This window comes from Grampus griseus (genome assembly GCF_964374135.1).
Source record: "Grampus griseus genome assembly, chromosome: 11".
NCBI lineage: Eukaryota > Metazoa > Chordata > Mammalia > Artiodactyla > Delphinidae > Grampus > Grampus griseus.
In genome coordinates, this window is record NC_139005.1 from 93,518,787 (window position 1) to 93,540,361 (window position 21,575).

At 56.7% G+C, this 21,575-nt stretch overlaps 1 protein-coding gene across 3 annotated transcripts; it reads right to left on the reverse strand.

The window, feature by feature from the left end:
• Positions 1-932: 932 nt before the first annotated feature.
• Positions 933-21,392, reverse strand: CBX7 (chromobox 7). 3 transcript variants are annotated; one of them, XM_082665996.1, is made up of 6 exons: positions 21,183-21,392; positions 18,905-18,948; positions 11,381-11,446; positions 7,273-7,339; positions 4,547-4,619; positions 933-4,153 (listed from the first exon to the last, which is right to left on the reverse strand). In XM_082665996.1, exons 1-6 carry the CDS (start codon positions 21,249-21,251, stop codon positions 3,996-3,998), a joined length of 477 nt encoding a protein of 158 aa, XP_082522122.1. In that variant the 5' UTR covers positions 21,252-21,392; the 3' UTR covers positions 933-3,995. The 3 variants fall into 3 exon arrangements, with proteins under 3 accessions (XP_082522122.1, XP_082522121.1, XP_082522120.1); XM_082665995.1 differs by having other exon boundaries at positions 4,547-4,721; XM_082665994.1 differs by having other exon boundaries at positions 4,547-4,898.
• Between the last annotated feature and the right edge of the window lie 183 nt (positions 21,393-21,575).

The following is a 21,575-nucleotide window of genomic DNA, read 5'->3' on the forward strand; positions in this document are numbered from 1 at the left end:
CAGGCTCAGCGGCCACGGCTCACAGGCCCAGCCACTCTGCGGCATGTGGGATCTTCCCGGACCGGGGCACGAACCCACGTCCCCTGCATTGGCAGGTGGACTCTCAACCACTGCACCACCGGGGAAGCCCTCTTCTAGGTTTCTTTTTGTTTTGGAAAGTAGAGTTACTTTCCATGTATGTATATCAATCATATTTTTTTTGTATTTTATTTATGAGAGTGTTTAAAGAGCCCCTGACCTCCTGCACCCACGGGGCCTATCCTGCTGGCCATGGGGCCTGACAGTTAGTTGTAAGAGAGAAAGAGCTGCAAAGGAGACTGAACACACTGCCTCATGGGCCTCTTATGCTAAGTTGAGGGCCAACAGGGAAGAGGCAGAGCTCGAAGCCCTGGGATGAAAACATTAGGGATAACGGGCCCAAGAAACTTGCCCACCACAATCCCCTGACCTCTCTGGCTGGCACTGGAAGACGGCTGACTACCTGGTGACCAAGTAAGGGCTTCACCTGAGGCAGATACTCCTCAAGATCGCACGTTTCCTTCTCAATCCACCTTCGCCTCCCCCTCCTTTTCCCAGCATTGACCAGGCAGGGAGCACACTCCTTACCCAGGAGGAAATAACTTACCCACCGGAAGACGTGCGAGACCCACAGACACACAGGAACAGGAGTGTCAAGAACACGTGTGGGGCTGGATCTGAGGGTTTGCAACTTTGAGGGGAAAACTAACCAGACAGGGAGACTGTATGGACATGAGAGCATCGCCATGTCTCAGGATTTGGCAAGCTGACAAGGACACCTGGCGCCAGCCCCATGTACTGCCAAGATGGCTCTGGGGGGCCTGGGAGGTCTGGAGGGCTCACCCCCAGGGCTGCAGCTCTTTTCTCGGCACAGCTGTGACACCATCACAAGCAATGATCAGATGCCCAAGAGCTTTTTTTTAAAATCATCTTTAATGTAGTTTTAATATTTTTTTGCCTCATTTACCAGATAAATCATCTAAATAAATAGATGCTATACAGTCTCTTACCAATATCAGTACAAAAATAAAACCACGCTCTGCATCTGCTCTAGCTCTCCCCGCACACACTCACTCTGAAACGGCGTGTGCTTGGAATTGACTCGCGCCCCCAGCCCCTCCCAAATACATTCATTTAGTCTGAACAAAGCTCGACGCTCATTCTGTGCAAAGGAAGCGTTCTTGTGCTGAGACCCGGAGGCCAGGCTGGCCAGTTATAAAGCAAAAGCGAAACCACTTGACAAGCCAAGCGCCCTCCCCCAGGGCAGGAGCCAGGGGGAAGCTGGTGGAGGGACCACCATCCTAAGAGCGGCGATGATTCCCGAGTGGCCGCGCCACGGGCGGAGAATATGCCCCTCGCCCCACCCCACAGCAAAAGAAAAGTACCAACCGGTCTCTCTACATTCAAAACAGGTGGGGCTGGGGGAAGGAAAGGCAGGTGGTCCAACCTTTTCAACGCCCACCCCCAAGTGAGTACTGGCCTTCTCGGGTGGCAGTGGGGTGGGAGGTCGTGCCCACCTTGCCCCCTCTCACCCCAAGGCCCTCTGGGACGCTCAGGGCTGGAGGAGTCCTGCAAGGCCACTTCCAGCCCCTCACAGAGGTCACCGTCCTGGGTCCTGGGCAGGAAGGTCCTAACAGCCTGCAGCCCTTCCCCCAGGGAGCCTCCGCTCCCAGGTCCGGCCCTCCAGAGAGCAGGGCGCCCTGCGGGCTGTGAAGGGCTGAGAGAGAGGCTAGAAGTGCTCCTCTGTGGCAGCTGCCTCACCCCACAAGAGAGGCCCCAGACCCGCAAACTACACAAACAGCTCTTCAAAGTGAGGCAGGAGAGGCCACGTGTCCCCTGGGGCTGCGGAGTGTGACTTCTCTTGGAAGCTGAAGCCAGCCGAGTCCCAAGCCAGGGCCCACAGCTTTCCGTCAGCGCGACACCCCTGCCCACCACCTTCCCCTCTGCCGGGAGCCCCTGATCTGGGACAGCTTCCCACTCAGGCTGCCCTTCCCCTTCCCAGGGTCCCGCAGCTGGGGAGGTTCCCCACTGCCCCTTCGTTCCCTGGTCCACCCCCAGACTCCCCTAGACACAACCCCCTAGCCTGGGGGTGAATCAAGTCATGGGGTGGGGGGGAGGAAGCCATCCCCCAATGGAAGCACTGAATTGACCCTGGACAACGAAGGATTAAGGAGGAAGGGGAGACAGACACTCAGGGATCTGGGATCTTGCCAGCAAGGCACCCCAAACAAAAAGGGGGTGCAGGCTGTCTTTGGTTTGGGAACTTGGGAAGAAGAGTCTGGGGGAAGAACTGCCCTAGTCGAGCCTCAGCAGGATTCTGCCCACTTCCTCAGGACACAGCAGAGCATGGAGACAGCCCCGGGGGAGGGACCTGAGTGCCTGGTCTGACAATGGGGAGAGGCGAGGGGGCCAGCCTTTCACTTGCTCCCCTGGGGCCCACCCCCAATCTGGCTTTTTCTCCCCTGCAGGACCAGGATAGGGGAGAAGTCACTCCTTACTGCCAGGGGAGCCACTAGTCCACAGGGCACGTCTGTGCAAACCAGAAACGGAGCGCCCCTCTTCTGGCAGACACAGGCCCCTGCCAGGGTGGGGGGCTCGTGCACAGCCTGACCCATCACCCACCACAGCCTGACCACAGGAAGACATGGCAGAGGTCCCGCCGCAGAGAAACAAGGTTAGTCCCAGCTGCAGCACTGAGGGTGGATGCGGGGGAGACCCAGAATGGAAGGAGGAAGGGTGTCAGGAGTCGAGGGCTGCCCTGAGAAGGTGGTGGGACGCTTCCTCCCTCCCTGACCACCCACGCCCATGTCTGGTTGGCTGAGTTGAAGGGGAGGGCAGAAAAAGAGGGGAGACAGAAGGGCTGGAAAGTCACCTGAGTCAGAGAGAACAGGAGCCCCGGGGGTGGGGGGGACAGGGCACAAGTGCCTCAGAGCTCGCGCCGTTGCACAGCACACATGCACACGCTTGCACGCCCGTGGCTACCCAGGTGACACCACAAGACTTCATCCGCACGCCTGGAGCGTCGGAGGCCATCCAGCTGCCCCCTGGCCGGAGCCTTGCCCTCCACTGACAGCTATCCACGCTGACTCGGATAGGTCCTGTCAGGCGAAGTGCTGTGCAAGGTGGGATGAGCGGGGCTGCCTACAGCAAGCTCTTCTGTGCTGTGAATCACTCCCCCCCCACCCCACCCTGTCCACCCGGTCAGGAGGCTTGCAAGACCCGCTGCACACGTCTGCGGACCGGCGTATGCAGTCATGAGGGCGCGAGGGGCCGTGTGCACACACCTGCAGGGCTGGGTGTGCAAGTGAGCAGTTTGCACGGGCCAGGCGATGGAGCTGGGGCGGGTAGCTCTCAGCGGAAGGGGCTTAGCTGGCAGCTGCCCCCAGGGGAAAGGAGAGACCTTTCTGAAGGGGTGGGACGTGCCCAGCAATCTCAAACCCTTCCCAGCCCCTTAGCTCTGTGACCCAATCACTTCTGGTCAAAGCCAGCCTCCATATCCCCCCGCAAAGCTGGAGTGGAAAGTTAAAAATAAAGACCCCTCCCCAAACACACACACACAAAAAGCCAAAGGGGAAACCAACCAGAAAGGCTGGGGTGGGCTGCTTAAGGGGAGGGTTCAGGCCTTCCCATCCTCCTTTAGTCCTGGGGACCAGCTGCTGTCTCTCTAGAGAAGAATGGTGATGGAGGTGTCCGGGGGAGGCTGGTCCTGTCCCCATCCTACCCTGGAGATGGTACCCCAAGTGACAGAGCAGTGCCAGGCCTCCCCAGGCCCAGCCCTGACACAGACCCAAGGCCGCCCTGTAAACGTCCGCACAGAGAAAGGGGCGGGGCGGTGGGAGAGTGCTGGGATCTTCCCCCCTTCTCCTCGTCAATGTTTCTTTAAATAAAATAATTACCCACCCCAACCCCTCCCCATTTCTGGAAGTCCCCACCCCAAGCCCAAAAGAAAACAGTTGAAGAAGAGTAAAAATGGTGATTCAGAACTTCCCGCTGCGGTCTCGGAAGAAGCCCTCAGCTGCCTGGGCCTCGCGGAAGGTGACGGTGATGGAGTTGGCGGTGATATCGGTCACTGTCACTTCACTTGAGGGGAGCGTGGGTGTCCAGGAGGGGGGCCCCTCGGCCAGATCTGCGTCTGCTGCAGCCACGGGACAAAGACACACAGACAGATGGGGGACAGCGTTGGCAACAAGGTGGGGAAGGTGGGCGTGGGTGGCAGCTTGTCGACCACCTCCCACCCCACCCCCAACACCTGATCTTCTTCTGAGTCTCCAGCCAGGTCAGGGCCTAGTTCAAGGCTGGACACACAGGAAGACGTCACTACATGTACCTTCCCTGGCTGGACACGAACTCAGCCCGAGTGGGACCACGGAAAGAGCTCTGGGCTTGGTGCCAGGGTCCCTGCAGGCTACGTGGCCTCAGGAGCGCCCAGGCCCTCTCCGGGCACTGGACCAGCTGGACCTGAGGACTCGAGGGACCCTTCCAGCTCTGAGGGTCCCTGGGTCTGAGCCTTGGGGCTGGGCCGCCTTACCCTCCTCTTCAGGGGGCTGCTCAGCAGGCTCCCACTCGCTGGCCGCCTGCAGGACGTCCGGGGCCGCTGACTCCTGCAGGAAGAGCTCCCGTCGATGGCTGTGACTCTCCAGGTTGGGCCCGCGGGGCGGGAACTTCTTGCGTGAGAGCCGCAGGTACTTGTGGGCCTTGCGGGGCTTGCGGAGCGGGAAGGGCAGGGTGGGCACCAAGGGGCCCTTGTCCACCAGCTCGGGTGCCCCCGCCTTGACCACCCCCTCGGGGCTCCCGCTGCCGAGTGGGCGCGTCAGGGAGAAGCAGAGCTTCTCCTTGCCCTTGGCCTTGTGGGAGCTCCGCAGGTCCATGCTGTACAGCCGCTGCGGGGGCAAGCCAGGGCACGGCGGATCAGCCCTGCCCTCCCACCCACTGCCGCGCCTTTGCTCGTGCTGGCCCTCCCGCCCGGGGTCCTCTTCCCCGTGTTTCAGGGCTCAGAGCCAGCCGGCATCCCGCCCCTCACCCCAGCCCAGAGCGCTCCCCCTGACCAGCCCCAGCCCCGGGACCTGGCCCAGCTAGCCAAGAGGCCTCACAGTGCGGCCTCGCCTCCCAGGGCCCTGTAAGTGGCTCAGGGACGGGGCCTCAGGGCACGTTCCTTTGGTCCATGGCGGAGGCACACAAGCGGTACAAGGTGAAAACTGACCAACAAAAAACACACCTGCATTTATGAGGCAGATAAATTAAGGAGTTATTCTTCATTACAGGGAAGGACTCTTTGCTTCTAAAGGACCCCCCAAAGCTGAAACGGCCAGCTCGCTAGGGAAATGGTGTGAGGCACGGGGCTCTGAAGCTTCCTGGGAAAAGTTAACCAGGGGTACACATGGCACCGGGGTGCACCACGTCACCCAGCCACAGGAAGGTCTGCCAGCAGCCTGCAGACACCCCTCCATTCCCCCTGGACTCTCCTGGGCTCTGAGCCGCAGGGGGGCCCTGGCTGGGTCCAGACGTCTGTTGCCCCGCCTCCTTCTTGCTTAAATGGGCTGGAGGGCACATTCTTCTGCCATTCAAAGACTGAAGTTTTATAATTTGTGCATTTGTCTTACTGACTTTTGGGGGAAATTTATACAAACCCAAGAAAGATCCTTGGTGCTAAGATGTTGGGGGGGCCTGGATCACTCTGGGACAGTAGCTTCTCCTGCTACCTGTCACCAGAGGCCAAGAGTTCCCAGGAAGAGAGTGAGGCCAGCAGATAGGAACTGTAGGTCAAACATCTCCAGTTGGGGGCAGAGATCACATGTGCAAGTTCCATTCCTCAGTCCCACCAGCTAATCCCCATCACTCAGCATGGGGTTCAGGTTGTCATGGTGATGGGAGGAGAGCTGAACTGGGAGGAGACTGTGAAGATACTGCAGTGCTAAGAGGGCTTATCCCATATGCAGCTTTATCAAAACCCACCCCTTCAGCCTGGCTCATACACCATCACAGGCCTCGTAACTCATACAGTTCTGTCCTTCTCTACCTCACCATGAGAGAATTACAGCTACTAACTAACGGGTCCAGGAGCACCAGGACTCAGATCTGGGTTTTAATCCAGCTGTGTGACTCTCGATGGAATGGACAGGAGGTTGGACATGGCTCACACTGCACGTGGACCAAGAAGCCTTATTTTTTGGCTTCAAATTCCCGGGTGGGCCTTATTAAATTAAGGACAGCAGGTATTCTTATCATCCCAATTTTACAGATGAGAAAACTCAAGCTCAGAGATTTGCCTCAAATCACATAACTACATCACTTCAGACTCCATCCTCTTTTCAGTGCGAACCAGTGAAAGTAGCAAAGTGTCCCCAAGACCTGGGTAACACGGGCTGCCAGTCTTGTGGCAGAGGGCTTCTTCTCACTCAAAATGACACATTTCTAGGGAATTCTCTGGTGGCACAGTGGTTAAGAATCCGCCTGCCAATGCAGGAGACGTGGGTTTGAGCCCTGGTCTGGGAAGATCCCACATGCCGCGGAGCAACTAAGCCTGTGCACCACAACTACTGATCCTGTGCTCTAGAGCCCCCAAGCCACAGCTACTGAGCCCGTGCGCTGCAACTACTGAAGCCCGCGCGCCTAGAGCCCGTGCTCCGCAACAAGAGAAGCCACCGCGATGAGAAGTCCGCGCAACGCAACGAAGAGTAGCCCCCACTCGCCGCAACTAGAGAAAGCCCGCGTACAGCAACCAACACCCAACGCAGCTAAAAAAATAATAATAATAAAAAATAAATATAAAAAAATTTTAAAAATAATTTAAAAAATGATACATTTCTAGACCATTCCAAGGCTGTGGTTCCAGAATTCTATGAATCTCCTTTGCTTGGATTCTAAAATTCCAGACGCCCCTGTTCCCTCTGCTAAAGTTTATGCTTCTAAGATTCTCAAATACTACAATTTTGTATTTTGGGGACTTGGAGCATCAAGATTCTAAGCTTTCAGAATTCTAGGATCCCGTAAGCCATACACCCACCCTCCCTCCCTCCACAGTACCTTCCACCCACGGTGTCTTCCAGGGGTACCAGCCCCACATTCTGACTTTTCCCAACTCCTCCCATTGAAACTTACCCACTAAGTGCCCCGCCCCACCCCACAGTGTCCTGGGTGGAGCCGAGGAGGGTTAGTGGTTCCGCAGAACTACCCAGTGCAAATGCACGGATGGGCAGGGGCTGGTGGGAGGAGCAAGGGGGCCCTGTGGGCGGGCACCAGAGCTGGTGGGGTTACCTGCAGCAGAAGCCGCTTGGGTTTCGGACCTCTCTTCCTATACCCCGATGCTCGGTCTCTCTCCTCCCTGGGGTGCAAAGCAGATGGCAGAACAAAAGGAAACACTGTTGACATTTAAGGGAAAGTAAGGCATCCGCTCCACCCAGCTCTCTGCTGTCTATGGGGGAGGGGGACACCCTCCACAGGCCACCCCCCAATCCTGGGGTAGGGCTCCTCACTTTAGACCATAACAACGGGGTCGTGTGTTCAACTCCCAGGGCTGCATCTTCCCACCTGACTAAAGGTGAGGGCACAGCGACTGGTCCCAATTGCTAGAGGTGGGACTCGGGGGACATCTCCAAAAATATGTGGGTCTTCACGGCCCCAGGGTCATGCCAGACCTCTTCTCTATATGCACTGGGAACAGCCCCCAAAACAATGTAGTTCCAGTTTCCACGCTTAGGAGACGTCTACAGAAACCTGTTAATTAAATTTGCCTTGAATGCCCCAGGGGGACTGATGAGAATGGCCACGAGTCCTTTCGCAAGCGAAGTTCTGCCCAGAACTGCCCCCCAGTCTGGCATCTCCACGAACCTGGTGGGGAGGACAGGCCCCCATTCGTCTGTATCATCTGGTTGGGGAAGGGGAGAAAAACTAGCCTGCATTCAGTCCCCAGTAGATGCCAGACTCTCTGCCGGATGCCTTCCTCCCATCACAAACACACAAGGCACAACCTGAGGACGCAGACAGAGCCACACACAACACACCAGACAACACCCCAGAGACGCCAACAATGTGCTGGAAGTGATGGGACAATTCAAAGTAGTTTCATTCTGTTTCACTTCATTCCACACATGCCGTCTGTGGCCTTGGTCCAGTCTCTCAGTCTGAGCCAAGCTAAGCCAGTGCATCCGTGGAGCCTGTTTCCACTGTTGGTCCCTCCTCGAGGCAGTGGCTGCCACCCCCTTCCAGACATCAGACTCCAGGGACGCTGGGGGGAGGGCTCTCCCTCCCTCCCCACGGAGTCAGCTTCGGCAGGTCTGCCGTGGGGCCCTAGAACCAGCATTCGAGAGAAGCACCCAGGGCGTGGGATACCCACACCAAGCCAGGCCTCCCAAGCCCTGGAGGGTGCGAACCTTAACTCAGAGCCCGGTGCTGGGCGCCAGGACACCCTGTTCCAGGCTCAGCTCTACCTGACCCACAGGAGACCTTGGCTGGTCACCCTCCCTCTCTGGCCCTCAGTTTTCTAGTCTGGAGAAAGAGCTTCCCTTCTCAGCTGGTCCCCGGGGGCCCTGGGAGGAGCGAGAGAGGTGCCCGGCATTTCTCAAAATGGGGGGTAGAAAGACTAAAATAATAAAGAGGAAGAGAGAGGGAAGAAAAACAAGAAAGAGGAAGAGAAGGAGGAAGTAGAGAGAGGAAAAAGGAAAGGGCCTTGAGGGAGAAGAATAAGAATAATATGTCTTTATTATATTTGTATAAGTGTTATTTATTATTATTTTTTATTATGTCCTGCACACTTTGTACAAGGCACTGCTCTCAATGCTTTAACCCTCACAGCCACCCTGTGACGGAGGCACATTTTCTATCCTCATTTTATAGCTAAAGCACAGAGAGGTTAAGCCATTTGCCCGATGCCACAATTCTGACAACTTCTGCCACTAGTGAAGATGCTGAGCTCTGGGCTCCAGGCCTGGCGGGATCAGGCCTGGGGACCCAGTCAGGGCCAGGGGGGCAGGCCTGCAGCCCAGGCCACATGACCTGGCTTCCCATCTGTAGCACCCCCGCTCCTGCCCTGCAACCGTGGGAGTGGGGGGGCGGGGGTGTGCAGGGAGCTTCCATTCTGTCCAGTCCTTACCTACCCAGGGCCCATCAGTGTCCAGGGCTGTGGGGATCGTGGTCCCACAAGCCCTCAGTGCCCCACTGGCCCCTCCTGGGATGCAGGGACTCCTCATTAGAGCCCCTTTTAAGAGACTCTTTCTGAGTCTCTTAAAAACCCTGCAAAGCAGGTGTTAAAATGGTCGTCACCCCGCTTCCATCTCCTTCTCACCAAGACCCAGAGAGAAAGAGGAAGTCAAATCACACAGTGGGTCTATAGAAATCCCCAAGCTCCTCATTTGTTCCTTAACTACGGACTTTTCTGACTCATTGAAAGCAACATCCGAATCCTCTACCAGGACTCACGGGGCCCTCCCTGAGCTGCACGCCCACCCCTTCAGCTGCCCCTGCCCCTGCCCCTCCCCCAGACGCCCCACCCCTGCCCAGCTCACACCACTCCAGCTGGCCACTCTCGAAGCCGCGCTTGCCTCCATGCAGTTCCTCAGCCCATCTCTGCATCACTTTCTGGGGTGCTCTTCACCTGGATGGCCTTCTCTAAAATACCTACTGGGGTCCTTCCCTCACTTAGCTCAGGTCTCTGGTCAAATGCCACCACCTAACCATCCCACTGCAAGCAGCGGCCCCGGCCTGACCCTGTCTGTGCAGCAGGCAGCACGTCGGCATCTATACGTTTACTGGTGTACTTTTCACTGCAGGTCTCCACACGGGAATGTAAGCCCCACGAGGGCAGGGATGTTTGTTGGTTTTGTTCCTTGCTGTGCCCCAGTCCCTGGAACAGTGCCTGGCACACAGTAGGACCTCAATAAAGATTTGTTGAACAAATGAAAGAATGAACTAGCTGACCCCTAATTACCATCAGGAAGACATCTGCCCGTGTGTGCCCACACCTAATGGTTTGCGGAGCGCTTTCACAAGCCTTTCCTCCCCATGAGAGCCCTTGAGGTCAGCACTGTTCTGCCCATTTCACAGACAGAGAAGCTGAGAGAGGAAAAAGGTCCTGTGCAGCACCTCACAGCTGGTGAGTGGAAGAGCCAGGATTTGATCCAGGCCTCTGACACCTGCCCAATGCTCTCCTTACCACAATCCAGGACATTCCACAGGGCTCTCTCAGTGTCACAACCCTTTTGCATCAAGGCCCCACCAGCACTCGGGAACCAGATAGAAGCTGTGGGACAGGAACACTGTGATTTTTAAAGGAAAGAGCAGTGGGAACGTTTCCTTTGAATCAGCAGCGGGAGACCTCCTGTGGGAAAAGCGGTCAGCAGGGGGCGAGGAGGGGCAGAGGAACGGCATCACTGGGACTCAGGAGCCCCACCCAGGTTAAGTCCTACTTGGGCTGCCTCCCAGCTGCGAGGACCCTGGACAAGCCCCTTAGCTCTTCAGAGCCTCTGTCTCCTCATCTGTCAGATGAGACCCTCATCCCTGTCTCAGGCAGTTGCTAAAACGAACCAAATAAAAATGATTTTATAAAACGGTCCCGCACTGTACAGGGTCGATGGGTTGGGGAGAGGCAGAAAGACTGGGCAGCCTGCTGGCAGGGAGGCCAATAACGCTGGGGCTCATGCAGCAGAAGGGAATGGCTAGGTTATGCTCAAAAGGCCCTCCCACCAGGAGAAACAACATTTTTGGCAGAAGCTCCCCGCTAAGGTGTGCCGTCATGGCCCATGGGACGAGCTGCCAATCACTAAGCAACCCTTGGAAGAGCACTTGCAGCAGAGCACTGGCAGACGCGGCAGTCTGAGACCTGGGGGCAGCTTTGCTAACGGCCTCCCAGCTAGGAGGTAGCCAAGCAGGAGGGACCGGAACCCAGCTGTCCTGGCTCCAAAGCCACACTTCCTCCCCTGGCCTTTCTTGAGAGCTTCATCAAACATGGTAGAGGATCTGTAGGGGGGAACCTCCCTCTGGCCCATCACTGGGCATGATTAATACTGCTGCCCCTCGCACGCATGGCATCTCTACGCCCATTTTCACCTTCTTCACGGCAATTGAAAGCCCTGCCTCCTGGGGAAATCGGGGCAGGTGCTGTTGGGGGTGGCCTACAACAGCAGAGAGACAGAGGCCTGGGGTTGTTAGCGGAGTGGCTGACATCACCCAGCAGCCGGAAAGGGACAGGGCCCTCAGCTGCCCTGGGACCTGGTGCCCAGCACCTTCCCCCAGCTGCGGACGAGACCCGGCAGTCCCTGCCAGAACCCTGCCCCCAGTGACCACTGTTCGGAGCCAAGCCAGCAGCAGCTGCCCGTGAAACCTCAGCGCCTGCCTTCCACCCAGCCCCCTGGCAGGCTGAGCCCCTTACTTCTCCTCATAGGCCATGACCAGGCGGGGGTCCAGGATGTGCTCCTCCGGTTCCCACGTGCTGTACCTGGGGAGAGAGACAAGGGGTCAGAGCTGACCTGCCCCCTACCCCACCACACCCCATTCAGAAGCCGCAGCCGCTCCACCAGGCCCACTTGCCTGCAGGACTTTGCCCCTTCCTGATCCAGTGTTAACTGTCACCTAATCCCATGAACTGTCCCTGGCTACCAGGGTAGGTCGGAGGCCTCCTGGGGGCTTGCATGACACCGGAACTCCCCTCATTCTGAGCGCTGATCACACCACCCTATAAGTGATCGCGTCCAACTCCGGACTAGATCCCCATGTTCACTTCAGGTGAAGAGGGCACGCCCCATATGTCCCCGGATTCCCTTCCTATGAGAGTCAAGAGCATGTGGTGAAGAGCTGCGCCTCTGGAGCCAGACTGCCTGGGTTCAAACCCCAGCTCTGCCCTGGCTAGCTGTACAACTTTAAACAATTTATTCAGTGTCTCTATGCTGATTTCCCCATCTGTAAAGGTCTCTTGTGCTGATTAAACATGTTCACGTATCTAAGTGTTTAGAGCAGCGCCTGGTGCACAGGAAGTGCTCTGTGCTTATTACTGTCACCATCCCTGGCCCCCCTGATGCCCCAGCCCCAGTGGGCCCTCTGCCCAGGCTGAGCTGCTCCCTCCCCCTCCTTGGAACACATCTGCACCATCAAGGCCAGGTCTGAAGTTCCCTTCTCAGGTGGGGCCTGGCACACGGCAGGAACTTGGTAAATGTTCAGTGACTGAATGGTACAGTGTCCTACAGCAGGCCCCTAGGTCTTTCCACGAGGGACCTTCCACCACTCCCAGGCCAGACAGCATTCCCTGCTGGGACAGAACTGGGCATTTCCAGAGTTCAGCCATCCTCCTTCCACCCGCACGATTATTTACTTAGTATCTGCCTTTAAATTAGCTCACTTGGGAATTCCCTGGTGGTGCAGTGGTTAAGAATCTGCCTGCTAATGCAGGGGACACGGGTTCGAGCCCTGGTCCGGGAAGATCCCACGTGCTGCTGAGCAACTAAGCCTGTGCGCCACAACTATTGGGCCTGCGCTCTAGAGCCCGCAAGGCACAACTACTGAGCCCGAGTGCCACACTACTGAAGCCCGCGTGCCTAGAGCCCATGCTCCGCAACAAGAGAAGCCACCGCAATGAGAAGCCCGCGCACCGCAACGAAGAGCAGCCCCTGCTCGCCACAACTAGAGAAAGCCCGCGCGCAGCAACGAAGACCCAACGCAGCCAAAAATAAATAAATAAATAAATTTATGTATAAAAAAATTAGCTTGCTTTTTTAAAACATTTTATTTTAAAAGCAAACTCTTTATGACTTCCATAAGTGGAAAAACCAGGATGACTCATCATAAACAGATGCTAATACATTAAAAACTTTTAATATAAAAACATATATATGGGGATTCCCTGGTGGCGCAGTGGTTAAGAATCCGTCTGCCAATGCAGGGGACACGGGTTCGAGCCCTGGTCTGGGAAGATCCCGCATGCTGCGGAGCAACTAAGCCCATGCGCCACAACTACTGAGCCTGAGCTCTTGAGTCGCAACTACTGAGCCCACGTGCCACAACTACTGAAGCCTGCGTGCCTAGAGCCTGCGCTCTGCAACAAGAGAAGCCAACACAATGAGAAGCCCATGCACCGCAACGAAGAGTAGCCCCCGCTTGCTGCAACTAGAGAAAGTCCGCACCCAGCAACAAAAACCCAACGCAGCCAAAAATAAATAAATTTATAAAAAAAAAGAAAATCATTAAAAAACAATCCAAGTCCTGATAACTGTTTAAATATATATATATATATATATGTATGGGTGTATATATATGCATGCATACAAATACACATATAATCATAAACACACACATATGTAGATGTATGTACCTGGGTGTATGTAAACAAAACCAAAGCAATGGACTGTGATTCTGGCCAACACTGCACCCAGGACTGCGGGATAAGGAGGCAAGTGAGGGAATTTCCTGGTGGTCCAGTGGTTAGGACGCCAAGTTTTCACTGCCAAGGGCCTGGGTTCAAGTCCTGGCTGGGGAACTAAGATCCCACAAGCCACGTGGCACAGCCAAAAAATAAATAAATAAAAGAGGGAGGTGAGTAGGTATTAGGGAGGTATTGCGAGGCAGAGAGAGGCCAGGCAGAGTCCCTGCCCCTGCTGCCTTCTACCAGCCAAGTTTAAACCTTCATCTTCAACCATCCTGGTTACTGTGAAACCTAAAAGTAGTCCAATCAATATTTAAACAGCAAGCTGCCCAAGGACAGAACCCTTCTTTCCTTTCTTTCACTGACACTTCTGCACACTTACTTCGTGTTGGGCCCCGTGGACTCAGCAGTGAAGGTCCATGCCCAGAGTGCCACACGCCCAGCCTGAGCAGGCACCATCACAGCTCCTTTCCTTTGCACGTGCTGTGCTCTCCTCCTGGAGGGCCCCCTTCCTCCAGTGAACTCCTCATCCTTTAAGAATCAGGTCCTTGTAGCTTTTCCTGACATCCTCTCCTAGCTGTCCTACTCCCAGCAGAATGAACCCTCCCTCAGCTGCTCTCCAGGGCCCTATTATCGCACTGGGCACCTGCCATCCTTATTGGTGAATCATCCTTATTGGCGAATCAAGCTGGTGTCCTGGCTGGCAGGCTGTAACGCCTCGCCAGAGTGCCCAGTCCAGCCCCCAGCCCCCAGGTGTTCTGGGAATGGCTGCAGAAGGCACTGAACAGTTTTGCTCACCCTGGAGAAATGCTGAAAGTGAAACTGAGATTTTTTTTTATAGTTTGGGTAAAGCCCAAACTGAAAGCAACCAGAAGCTGGCAGAGACTTCAAACCTTCCTCCCCTCCCCCAGACAAAGGTTGAATTTCCTTGACTGTAACTAGTAAGAAGAGAGGGGGAATTTTGTGTTCCTCCAGTGTCCTCTGCCTGGCCCTCCCTTTTTCTCTAGCTGTGGATGTTTCTCTTCAGTGCTCTAGTCCTCTCTGCCCTGCCCACTTCCCCACTGCCCTGCCCACTTTTTGTTGATGCAGCTGCTCTGTGGTTCCTGGCAAGTCCCTAACCTTCTCTGTAGTTCAGTTTCCTCATCTTAAGAATCACCACCACCACCACCATAACAGCAAGGTGCCAGAGCAGACTACTGCAAGGACGCATCCATTCCTTGTAACACCCTTATAAGGTAGGTTACAGATGTTACAAATGAAGAAACTGGGGCAGAGAGGTTAAGCATCTTGCCAAGATCACCGAGCCAGGAAGTGGCCAATCTGTGGTCAGAACTCAGTTGAATCTTGGCCACCCTCTCCCTTTGGATCTCTCACATGTCGAGGTAAATGGCCCCTCACCGGGCTGTAACGTCCATAGGAGAGGGGCACAGTCTGATTGGCCACGTCTTCAGTGTCTGACCCGGGGCTTGGCACACAGCGGGTGCACAGAAAGGGAGAGACTTGGCAGCTGGAGGCCTGGCCCCGTTCGGTGCTGCGGAGAGGCGGGCGGGGCGTTGCACAGGCGCCTCACCCTCTCGGACACCCCCGCCCTCCTAAACAGGGGGCCATCAGCGGCCCTCCGCAGTGTGGGAAGCCAGAGACCACAGCGAGGGCAAACACTCTTTGCGAACAGCCGGGCACAGGCAAGACAGGAGGGCGCAGCCGGCGAGGCCCGCGGCCTGAGGCTTCGGGGTCTAGGTCTCCGGGCCGCCGGCTGGGCGGGAACCAAGCGTGCCGGACAGAGGCTCCATCCACATCGCAGCGCCGTGCGCCCCGCCCCCCGGAGTCGGGCAGCCGCGCGTGCACACGCACGCACGCAGCGCGGGAGCGTGCGCGCCAGATTACCCGGCCTACTGATGGGGGGCGGGGCGGGGGCGGGGACGGCGCGCACCGGCTCCGAGGTAAACACGACCACGTGACCGCCGCCCCGCCGCCCCCGCCCCCCCCCGCCACCGGAGCCGGGGTAAACAGGCTCTCGGCCGCCCCTCCTGGGCCCCGCCGCGTAGGCTCCCGCCGTGCCGGGGGCGGGGCGCCCTGCAGAGCCAGGCCCGCCCCAGCCCCCGACTCCGATTTAGATTCGCCCAAATGAGAAGCAGCGCAGCGGACTCCCGAAGGCGGCGGTGAGCAAGTGACTCCGCTGCTCGGGCCTCCGTTTTCTCATCCGTGAAGCGGACCTAGCAATAGTCCCTGTCTTTTAGGGGTGATGTGACGATTAGATGTGTTAAGCCACATAAAGCACTTAGAGCAGTGTGGTACATAATAAAAGCAAACAAGCATTTATTAAATCAATATCAAAAGCCTGGAGAGCGCAAACACACACCTGCCAGGGCCAAACCGAGGACTCTGTGCTGCCACTACTCAACCTGGCCTTGGAGGAGAAAGAAGAGCCTCCTCCGCGTCTGGCACTGTTACGAACCCTTTCTTGTCTCAGGCAGCCTTCCACAGGGCTCCATGAGGCTAGGGCCCCATTTTACAGGTGGGGAAATGGAGGTGCCCATAATTCAAATCGTCCCACCTTTATGACCTGGGGCAAGGACGCCTCTGCTGAGGGTTTCTGTCTCCCCATCTGTACAATGGGTTGCCGTTAGGCAATTACAGGGGCCAATGCCTGATCTTAATAGGGGCTTACTGATAGGCAGCTTGGTTATTGCGGTACCCTGATACACTGACAATATCACTACTGAAGCTCTATGGAGGCGGTCCTCCCCACAAATGGCGTAGCATTCACAAGTGGGTAAGAACGGAGGGAAGGAAAGCGTTTCCAAAGAGGAGCGGCAGTGTCCTGGGCAGGCTGAGATGAGAGTGGGGTATGTGAGCATCTCTGTGGTGCTGACAGCATGTAGCTGATTATTTAACATCCTCTGCCCTGTGCCCCCAGCCCCTCCCTGTGCCATTTGCTGTTCCTTCCAGAACAAGCAAGATAGCTCCTCTACCCCATCTGCTGGGGAGGAAGGGCAGTCATTTGTCTGCTGTTGGGGAGAGAAAAGAGGCAAAGAACCCAAAGGTTTAACAGGGGCCTGGCACAGAGTGAGTGTCCGTTTAAATCATGGCTTCTGTTATTAACATGAGCCTCCCTGCCCAGGGGGCGGAGGGTGCTGGGGAGAAGGAGAATCTGACTCCCCTCCCACCCAGGCTATCACTGCCCTGCCCTAGCCAAGGCTCCCAGGCCTGCAGCGGGCAGCCTGCCCAGCTACCTACTCCCCATCCACTTTCTCAGCCTCTTCCTCAAGCAAAGCCCCCTGAGGAGGAGAGACTGAAGACCAAGTGGGTTACAAAGGAGCCCTGGTTCTCCTGATTCTCCCTGCGACTGAACCTGTTTTCCCCCAAGTGAAGCGGGGTGGCACAGTGGATGACATAAAGTGGGCACCATGCTGCACCGGGTTGGCAGTTATATTACTGTATATAACTCCCCTCTCTGGGCCTCAGTTTCCCCATTTGAAAAATGAGAGGACTGATCTCAATGATTGCTAAGGCTACTTTGGGCTCCTGTGAGGAGCAGACGCCCCCAGACCCCTCTCCCGGCTGAGTGGAGACCTAGAAGCCTGAGCTGTGTAACTTACTATTAATAGCAAACGTTCACTAAGTGCTTGGTCTGGGCTAAGCATGCATCAGGTACCCTATATCCATCATCTAATCCTCACAACACTGTTGTGCTGGAGGATTTATTCCAATTTGGAGATGGAAGCAGAGGTCCTGCCATGTTGGGGACTTGCTAAAGGGCTCCCAGCTGTCTGGCTGTGAGCCAGGCCAAGAACCCAGGATCAAAGTATAGGGGAGCCAGAAATGCCCCAGGTCATCTGGCCAAACAGGGCTTCCAGAACTCCCTTGGAGCGGGGAGTGTCACAAAAAGCAGTCATGAGGGCCCATCTGGTGGTCTCAGCATGTTAGGAAACAAGTGGGCCCCAGGTTCGGGGGCACAGGCCAGGAGAACCATGGAGGGACTGCTCTTGGAATGCCAGGTCCTTCCCCTGACTGAAGCTCTGATGGGCAGACGTATTCATTCAGGATTAATAAAAGTGGGGGAAGGAAGTTTAAATAGATAAAAACCTCTGTTTAGAGAAGGGAGTCTACAGAGCAGGAAAACTAGCCAACGGTGCCTTGAAGGCCAACAGGCTGGTGTCCCGCTGGGACGCAATGCCTCTGGCGCGGAAGCTAAGAGGGGAGCGAGTACCCAGGGAGTATGCCCACCTTGAACATGTTCCTTTTCTAGCTTTCCACCTCCTCTTACCAGCCCCTTCACCCAGACCAGAAGCCCACCTTCATCTGCCCAGTGGAGGAGGGGATTATCCTCCAGTCCCAGGGGTTTGGGAAGGGGCAGCAGGAATGGATGAATGCATTATCTGGTTAACCAGCCACCAACCCTAATCATCACGATGCCTGCAGCCATCCTGAACACACCCCCAGGCCTTTCACCCCACAAAGTGAAGGAGCCTGTGAGAAGAGAGCAGGGCCTGGACTACTGAACCCATTTTGCAGAGAGAGAAGCTGAGGCAGCATGGCCTGTCTTCCTCTCTGCTGTTTCTCACCACCGCGTGTCCAAGACACTCCCAGGACCCAAATACCAGGTCAGCCCCCAACGCCAGCACAGCAGAAAGCCCCTGGCACAGACAGCAGGGGCTCTGGACAGAGGGGGATTCCAGGAGTCAGTCTCTAGGAGGCAGGGCTGGGAGGTGGGGCACCCACAGACCAATGGGGAGGCCCCACGACCTGCTCCTTCCCTCCCCTCCCCCAACAACTCCCTGCTGGGAGGTGATTGGTTGGTGAGAAGGTTCCTCATTGGGCCTCAGCGGAGAGGTGGGGCAACTGGGAGAGGTCCTAGACCCAGCTCCCTGGCCCCGCAACTGGGAGATGGAGGAGGCACAGAAGAGATACCTGAAGATGGAGAGGCCCAGTTCAACTCTCAACTCTGCCTCCACTTGCTGTGTGACCTAAGCCAAGCTGCTTACCTTCTCTGAGCTTGTCTCCTCATCTTTAGAGATCAGGACCACAGCTGCCTCACAAGGCTGTACAGGAGCCTGCTCTGTAGACTGGAGAGTGCTGGCCAAAGGCGGGCTCTGTCCCTAGCTATATGGCACTGAGGACTCGTGCCCCACTGGCTAGACTTGTCTTGCCCAACCACACAAACCCCCACCCGGCACTGTACTTGCTGCAGCTTGAGTGCCCCTCCACCTTGCAGGCAGCCATCTCTGAAGCCAAGATGATGGGCCTTCACCTCCTAGGTGCCGGGAAAGGCCAGAAGCAGGGGAGCAGAGGGTCCCACCAGAAGGTGGAGTGCAACACTGAATGGGGCCCATGAGAAGCTGGGGCCCACCTTCACCCTCATGTGCTCCAAGCCCCTCAGCTGGCAGAGGGGAAACTGAGGCCCAGAGAAGAGGATGATTAATCAAGGTCTGCTGGCCAATTACTAGAGCAGCTGGAGTGAAAAGTGAGGCAGGAGAAAGGGTAAAAGGTGGATGGAAGGATGTACAGGTAGGCAGACAGAAACACACAAAGAAGCCTTACTTTGGGGGCCATCCTTTCCACTTCACCAGATATTCGACTTTACCCTGGGAAGAAAGAGAGAAGAAGTAGACACGGTGAGATACACAGATGCCCCTACGACCACTTGCACGACAGTAAGGCCCAATCCCCTCTGCAGACAGAAGTCCCCCAACACATACACACTGTCAGGGACGCCCCCCACAAGATCCCCATCAACCAGAGATCCTCAAACTGACCCCCCCAGACGGTCCTCCCTACTAGAACACAGGAGTGCACTGGGCCCCAGACACCTCTGGGGCTCCTGTGGCAGAAGCTTGGAGCCCATGTCACGTGTGGGGAAACAGACCGTGTGGGGATGTGCGTGGCCAAAGATCCAGCGTCCAGTGTCCCGGTGCTAACACCGTAATTCTCCTTCCTTTTTCGACTAGAAGACTCTCCAAGTCCTAGAATACTCCTCCCTGGCATGTCCCACATGGCTCTAGCCCCATCAGCCCCCTCCCTGTGAGAGGCTGCCTCTGAGCCAGAGGTGACAGGCTAGTGACTCCAAGACTCAACTCACTCTCAAGTCAAAAGAACCTGGCAGGACCCCGGAGAAGGCTGACAAAGTCTCCACCTTGAGAAAGGGTGATCGCCCCTCCAGTAGTTAGAAAACAGAGGCAGGTTCCTCCCTTCCTCAAAGGTGACAGGGGCCTTTAAAAGTTCCCAGTCCAACCCCATCTGATGGGTGATACCCTTCCACACTGGAACTTGAAGACCAAGGTATGTCACCTCCTCAATGAGGCCTGCCCTGGCCACCCTTCCCAACACCCTCCCTCCCGCCTTCCAGTAGTTCTCTTTCTGTGTGGCACACGGCCCCCTTGGAAAGCATCTATATTTATTTCCTCTTTCACTGTGTGTCTCTGCTGCCAAAATGGCAGCTCCACGAGGGAAGGAGCTCCCTCCCCGGGGCTTAGAATGGTGCCTGGTGCACAGAGATACTCAATAAATACATTTTGAATGAATGGCGAAAGGAATGATGCTTCTCACTCTCTGGCACTACCCCTCAGGCCCCATGTAGAAGGGAGTAATTACTGTACCTGCTGAGGCTACACTGCATGGAAAACATTGAGCTTTGAGGAACAAATTCAAATCGAGGAAACCCTGAGGGAAGGGAGGAGGAGGGGCAGCCCCAACTTGAAGACAGAGCTCAACCCCATTGGAGTTGGGGAAGAAAAGGTCATGGCCCACCTTAACTGTCACCCTTAGATGTCACCCAAGATGCCGGGACTGAGTTTTCTCTCTTTAAAGATGAGCTGGCAAACAGCCAACTGGAGCTCCTGCTCTACACCCATCTCTAATTTGCTGTGTGACCTTGACCAGGTCACTTCCCCAGCCAGGGCCTCAGTTTGTGCCTTCGTCAAATGGGAGGAGGTGAACTCTAAGACCCCTCCCAGCCCTGCCGCTAGAGCCTCCCATGGGGCTGCAGGGAGGAGATAAGGGAAAAGGATAGTGGTGAGTGCCGGGACAGGAACTTTCCCCAAAGCCTTCCATCTCCACCCTCCAGTCTGGGGCCAGACCACTTTGCAGACGTGTGCACAGGAAATGTGCACGGCCAAAGTCCAGGCCCGAGGCGCGGGGACCGAACCTAGCAGAACAGACGCCTCCTTAAATTGCAGGGTGTATGTTTTGGAGGCGAAGGCAAAGGGGGAGGAGCTTTGAGGATGCCCCAGCGCCGTAGGCGGCTCCACTGAGCCGGCCGGGCGGGGCTGGAAGGTGGGGAGGGGAAGACAGAGGGGTGTGCACTGGAAGTGGGGGAGAGACGTGGAGGTGGGGGTGTGGAGGGGATCGAAGTCCAGCAGTTAGACTTAAGAGGCGGGAGGACGCTTTTCCAAAGCTCCGCCTCCAACTTCAAAGGACTTGGCACCGAGAGTCCAGAGTCCTGAGTTCGAGACCCAGCTCCGACGCGAACACACTAGGCAAGCCGTTTCTTCAACTCGGGCCTCAGTCTCCCCATATTTAGAATGAGGGGAGGATGAGAAAGGATGCCGTTCAGGATCCATACAGTCCGATCCTAACCTCTAGCTCTGGCGGACTTAGCTGCCAGCATCCTGGGGCGACAACTTTTATTCTACTCTTTCTACAAGGTGGTGGGGGAAACTGAGGCACGGGCTGGGGATACGAGTCCGGCAGCGCGGGGCTGCCTGCTCACCCACCCCACCCCCGCTCCACTTTCTCCCTCGCCTCCAGCGCGGAGGGGACAGTGCTGGGGACAGGAGGGGACTCCGCAGGGGTCCTGGGAGCCGCCCCCGGGCAGCCTCACCTTCCGCACGCGCTTCTTCCGGATGCTCTCTACGGCGAACACCTGCTCGCCGATGGCTGACAGCTCCATGCGGGGCGGCGGGCGAGCGGGCCCGGGGCCGGGCCGGGCCGGGCCGGGGGCGGAGCTGCGGGGCCGCGGCTGCGGCGCGCGATGCTCGGGCCGGCGGGGTCCCAGTCACCCTCGCCCGGGCGCGCACGCGCACGCGCACGCGCGCACACCCCCTTGCGCTCCCTCACGCCGCCGACGTTCCATTTTTGAACCTGCGCAACGTTTTCCTCGGCGCGCGCGAGCCGGCGAGCGAGCGCGCGGGGCGGGGGCGGAGCGGGGGCTCGGCTCTTGCCGGGCAGGTCACGCCCCTCCTTCATCGGCTCCGCCCCCTCTTGGTCCCGCCCC